This window comes from Nerophis lumbriciformis, linkage group LG08 (genome assembly GCF_033978685.3).
Source record: "Nerophis lumbriciformis linkage group LG08, RoL_Nlum_v2.1, whole genome shotgun sequence".
Classification (NCBI taxonomy): domain Eukaryota; kingdom Metazoa; phylum Chordata; class Actinopteri; order Syngnathiformes; family Syngnathidae; genus Nerophis; species Nerophis lumbriciformis.
The window spans coordinates 32,437,501-32,443,189 of record NC_084555.2 but is presented as its reverse complement, the minus strand read 5'-3'; the positions used below and the strand labels follow the sequence as shown (position 1 = coordinate 32,443,189).

The 5,689-nt window shown below is 40.0% G+C and overlaps 1 protein-coding gene across 1 annotated transcript in view; it reads left to right on the top strand.

The window, feature by feature from the left end:
• The first annotated feature begins 225 nt into the window (after positions 1–225).
• ppp1r14d (protein phosphatase 1 regulatory inhibitor subunit 14D) overlaps positions 226–5,689 on the top strand; it is a 22,938-nt gene continuing 17,474 nt past the window's right edge. Inside the window, exon 1 of the mRNA XM_061968689.2 lies at positions 226–650. Within this exon, the coding sequence (XP_061824673.1) occupies positions 471–650 (180 nt within the window). The 5' untranslated portion in view covers positions 226–470. The remainder of the gene's footprint in view (positions 651–5,689) is intronic.

Sequence of the window (5,689 nt, the reverse complement as noted above, 5' to 3'; positions counted from 1 at the left end):
GAGGTTGTTGCCCTCTTTTGATTAGACTGTCTCTCCGGTATTTTATGGCTGGGACTGACCTATGCTCTCCCACTTGCTATTACACACACCCTATAATATACTGTAAGAGGCAGGCTTTGTACACACACACACACACACACACACACACACACACACACACACACACACACACACACACAGAGGCGTATCTCATTACCACCCTCCATAGTGCAGGCAGCGGGCATTGCAAAAGGAGGCGAGAAGGAGAGCTTTCCACAGATAGAGCGAGAGAGAGAGAGAGAGAAAGAGAGAGAGAGAAGGCAGTGGGAGAGTCAGTATTACACAGTACAGAGACATTCAGCAATAGAACAGGCAATGCATACACTCAGATAGACTGTGCTTGAGCCAGTGCATTTATCTGCCTGCCTGTGTGTGAGAGAGAGAAAGAGAGCTCAGTGCGTTTCCACGATTGTCCTGAGGCCGTGGCAGCCATGGCATCAGAGGCAAACACCCAGTCCAGTGTGATGTTCCAGACCTCGGACAAAGTGGCGGAGCCAGGACACCGAAAGCTGGGCAAGCTGACCGTCAAGTACAATCGCAAGGATCTGCAAAGGAGGCTGAATATCGAGGAGTGGATAGACGAGCAACTGCACCTGCTCTTTGACTGTGAGGTAGGTGGGAGGCACACACACACACACACACACACACACACACACACACACACACACACACACACACACACACACACACACACACACACACACACACACACACACCCCTACCCCTCAGACTACCTTGACTCCATGAGCAGTGAAGGTACCCAGTGAGGTGGTGACCTTGTATCTATCATAATTTTACACTAACTTTAAAGAGGAGAGAAAGTACGCCAAGGATGATTGCTTCATGGAAAACTAACTGCAGTCTCAGCTGTGTTCCAATATTCTGGTCAGATCCATTAAATGTGCTGCAAAACACATAAATCAATTAGTAGCCGGGCTTTACAGTGATATATGACATGATCATACACTATCTTAGTCTCTTGCGCAATGATGGAGAATCAGGTGATAACTTCATGGCAATAAGACATACAGTACCTGCAAGGTCTAACAAGACCCAATACAAAATATTTGCCTTTAAAATTATCCTCATGTTACATTTTTTATTGGCCCAGGAGGTATTGAATTTACTCTATGTTTATTGTTGTCGTTGTAATTTGCAACAGGTAGTTCTACAGAGCTTTTTTGTACGAGATGTTTCTAATGTTTTGTCCGTCCACTATCCATTAAGACAAATCAGGAAACCAAAAACATTAAAAATGACTCTTCGTAATTCAGTGCAATAGAGCTTGAAAGTGGAATTTATTTGGCGGTCTGACCTTATTACTGGTTATGTTTGATATGCACCGGAATTGATAACAACACAGCTGAAACAATATCCACACCAACTGTACTCCTGTAACATTGGGAACAATCCAATTATGTCAGCAACTCCGTCTTTATTTGTATGGGATTTTCCTCATGGGGAAACCATGGCAACAGATGTCTCATCACCCACATTAGCAACACAGCACAGTGGGAACAGGGCTTGGTGATGCAGATAGGATGACAGCATTGCCAAAGCGTAGGCTAGAACATGATGTACCATTTAACTACGAGTAATGGAACCACCACATAGCATGTGTGTATGTACCTTTTTAGAGCTAAATGCACCAAAGTTACAAAAGCATTACCTACTTGAGGGTACCATGCCAGTTGTAAGTGTAACCTGTTTGGTCTTGCATCTGCTTCCATTCCGCCCAAGACGCAAGTCTGGGTCCTACTGAATAAGAGACGAGCGCGCTACAGTCATCAAGCTAAACTTGATGACTGTAGCGCAAGCTTTTAAGGTGTCAGAGAGTGAGGTTTTACCAACGTACACATGGCACAGTAAGAATCCCATCTGGACATCTGGATCTAGAACATGGATTACCAACTGGGATTAGCCACCAAAAATAGTGTATGTGCTCATTTCCTCAACAAGCTAAACAACTGTAATTATAATAACATTGGTTCCTTAAGAGTTTGCATCATCATAGGTACCACAGCCACCAGACTTAGTGTCATTATAAACAATGACTTTAAGTTGGAAAAACAAATCAAGTTTTTCGGTTTATGACAAAGATCAAAACTTTTTGATCTCTTGATGAAGTTGAACGTGTCATGCGCACTTTTATTTTGTTGTGCCTGGACTAGGGCTGTCTTCAAATGGTCGTGGAGTCGACGATTCCGTTCGAAGGAGTCTGATTGGATTATCAACCTCACAGTCGTATCGTCTGATATTAAATATCTCTCCTCCCTCCGTGGGAGGGAGACAGAGTTAAGTACCTGCTGAGTGCACAGAAAGTGTGTTAGGAGGATGGATCAATTACCTTCATCATTACTAAAAGACTCTTGTGTGAAGACAAATAGTTTTTAGAGAGTAAGAGATAATTCTTATCCGCTTACAATCTTGGCTGTCACTAGGAAGTGATCGCTGCTTCCGGTTGCTGCGTCCGGTTGCTGCTTCCTGGTGTGACGTCACATGTTTAAAAACAGCTGGCCGTGTATTTTGGCCTCCCGCATCTCTTATTATATAAAAACTATTTATATGCACACAAGACTCTTTTGCTAACTGTGTTGGTAAGATGCCTCTACATGGAGGACAGGGCTCGTCCGTGCCACCGCATGCCTCTGGCTGACTGAATCCCACCGGTGCAACTTACCAGAAGTTGCCTGGCCCCAGAGGTGTAGTGCTCCACTGGAAATGGTAATAATCCTTTCACAGGATCATATACAGAAATTGTGTTACATCTTTTTTTTACCTTCTCTATTTAGTCAAGTTTGATGTTTTTTGTTTTGTTTTATCGGCGCCAGACCCTCAGACCTCAGTAAACAACACAATAGCTACCTTGTTTATTTGTTTATCAGAGTGACTTAGCTTAGTTGCAAATGAGATCTCTGTTTTACAATCTCAGTTTTTTTTTTTTTTTACGACATCTGTTTTTTTTTTGTTTAACAAAAGACTATTTATTTTTATATAAGTTTTGGAAATAATCACCTTACAGTCTACTGACACCTAGTGACCAGTCATTATACACTACTATCATCACAATCGGTTTAGTTCTCTCTTAAAAAAAAACTATGCCACGGATTTTGACTGAACTGAAGACAGCCTTACATTTAACAGCAAACAAAAAAAAAAAGGGAGAACATCACCCCAATTTTCGCATCCCTGCTTTGGCTTCTTGTTTGTTTTAGGATGTATTTTAAAATGTTATTGTTTGTGTTTAAAACTTGAATAGACTGCAGGCTCCAACATCATGGACTTGATCCAAATGTACGCACCACCTTGCAGATTGAGGTTCGAGGGCCAGTTCCAACTTGCCTAACACAAAACTTAAGACTTGGAGTGACAGGGCCTTTTTCCATGGTGGGCATTTAACTCTGTGTATTTTCTTGTTTTATTTTATTGATATGTTTTAATTAATTTTGTATATGTTTTCTAATGTGCACACTTTTTGCACACTTACTATGTATGGAACATTCCTGTATATTGTTCCAAGTAAACGGTCTATATCAGTGTAGATTTACCGAAATGCAGGGCTAGTTACGTCATATAAAGTTAGGCACAGCCTGTCCATGTGCACTGTCACTTGTAATGAATTTTCTAATGAATATTGCAACGCCTCATGGGAAGGTTATTCTGTTGGTCTGGAGTCTTCCGCCTGGAAGCTTTTACCAACAGACCTTTGCACTGCCGACTAAATTATTTAAACACATATTTAATTCATGCAAGCGCTGCATTGGCCAGCTTCTTCACAAAGTTCACACCTTCAGAGAAATAGTAAACCCGATCAAAGGAGTCACTTGTAGAAACGTTTAAGAAGGTCTACTGTATGTTAACAGCACATCATTTGTGAATTAATAATGATGAGGAAATTATATCAGTTTATAGACACATAAAGATAGGGGTTGATAACAGACTGTTAAAACTTCCTCAAATACTGAATCAGAGTGCTCAAAAGTGTTTATTTGCTAATTTATCCTTGCAAATTTGTATTCCAAATGTTATATACATTGCTTCTTTTTTTACCATAAATATCTTTGGCCAAAAATAGACTGTGCTTCTTGCTCTAACAGGATACTGCAAGAAGAGTGATAAGTGGTGTACTATGTTGGCATTTTCAAAAAACAGCTTTACTTCCTGGTCATGGTTTCCTTGTGATTAGGGCAGTAAAATGTTGTTTTGTGCCCTTTTGAGGGCAGTCTTATTTACTTGCCAAAGCTCTCCTACAGGCCAAGCACCCTTTGACTGCGTCTCCACCCCATTAGCCATGTTGTAGTTTTTAGCGCTTCCATATCGAGTCCAGTGACACATTTTAGTTAGAACTATGCACCATTTCCTTCTAGAAATGGCAACAGTGGAGAATTTTAGCATGCATGTGCATGTATGAGCCAGTCTGCCCCACAACAAATGGAGAGAGAAAAATAAGGAACTTATTGACAGCAATATATGGAGATACCCGCTGACGTAACTGAGGTAACGGCTCGTTTGGAGCAAGTTTGGAGGAAGGCAAGATTGTTCTATAAATATCTATGCCATGGCTTGATTGTTTGATTTGAATGTCAAATACTCTAAAGCAGGTACCCACTTGCAATACAAGTGACTGCAAGGCATACTTGGTCAACAGCCATACAGGTCACACTGAGGGTGCCCGTTTGCAAAATAGGGCGTGTCTAAGTTAGCAAAAAGGGACTAACCCGTCTATTAAAAAAAAAAAAAGCCTTCCAAAACTACAAATGACTGCATGGTGTCCAATAACAAATCAATTGATCCCAAATATAGTCAACATCTTGGTATTCTTTGACTAGGGAATATATATTTGTTTTAAAAGCTTAGACAATAAGTGTCCAAAGTGTGGCATGGGGGCCCTTTGCGGCCCGCAACTAATTATCTAACAGCCAGCGGGACACTCTAATAATACTATTACAAAAAACCCATAAAAAAGTAAAATAAAAGAGCAAACAGGTGAAATGTAATGGGGAAAAAGTTGCATTGTTGACTCTGATTACACAAAGCTGCCACGCAGGCTGGTTTTTTTTTTTTTTAAACTTTAATTGCCCAGAAAATTAAAATGAATTAAAATCCATGTTGTTATGAATTATTTACCTATTTAAGGCTCCAATTAAATCAAATATTCTCTAAAGAAAGACTTAAAAAGTTGCAAGAATATCTTTGAATTTAAAAAGAGTTACAAAAAGAGACAACTGGAATTATATCAAACTGATTTTTGATTTTGATTGGACGTGTCATTGTGAAAATGCTTAAACGAAAATTAAAAAAGTATGTTGGAGTTCGTGTGTTGGTGGAGGGAACAGTTATAAAGTCATCTAAAATCATTGGTGTTAAAAAGGGGGCAGATAAATATAAGAATAGTATTCTTCCATCTGCTCCTTTCTGATCATGGAAATGTATAAGAAACAAGAAACAATGAAAGTGTCAACTGTACGTGGCTTGTATATATGCATTTTCATGAAAGGAATAAAAAGAAATGATGAATGATGGTGAAATATTCCATCCATACATCCATCCATCCAGGGGCGCCGCTAGGGATTTTGGGCCCCATGAAAAGAATCTTTACAGGGCCCCCAACACAGTGTCATTATTTTTTCTGCATTATAATTTCATCATC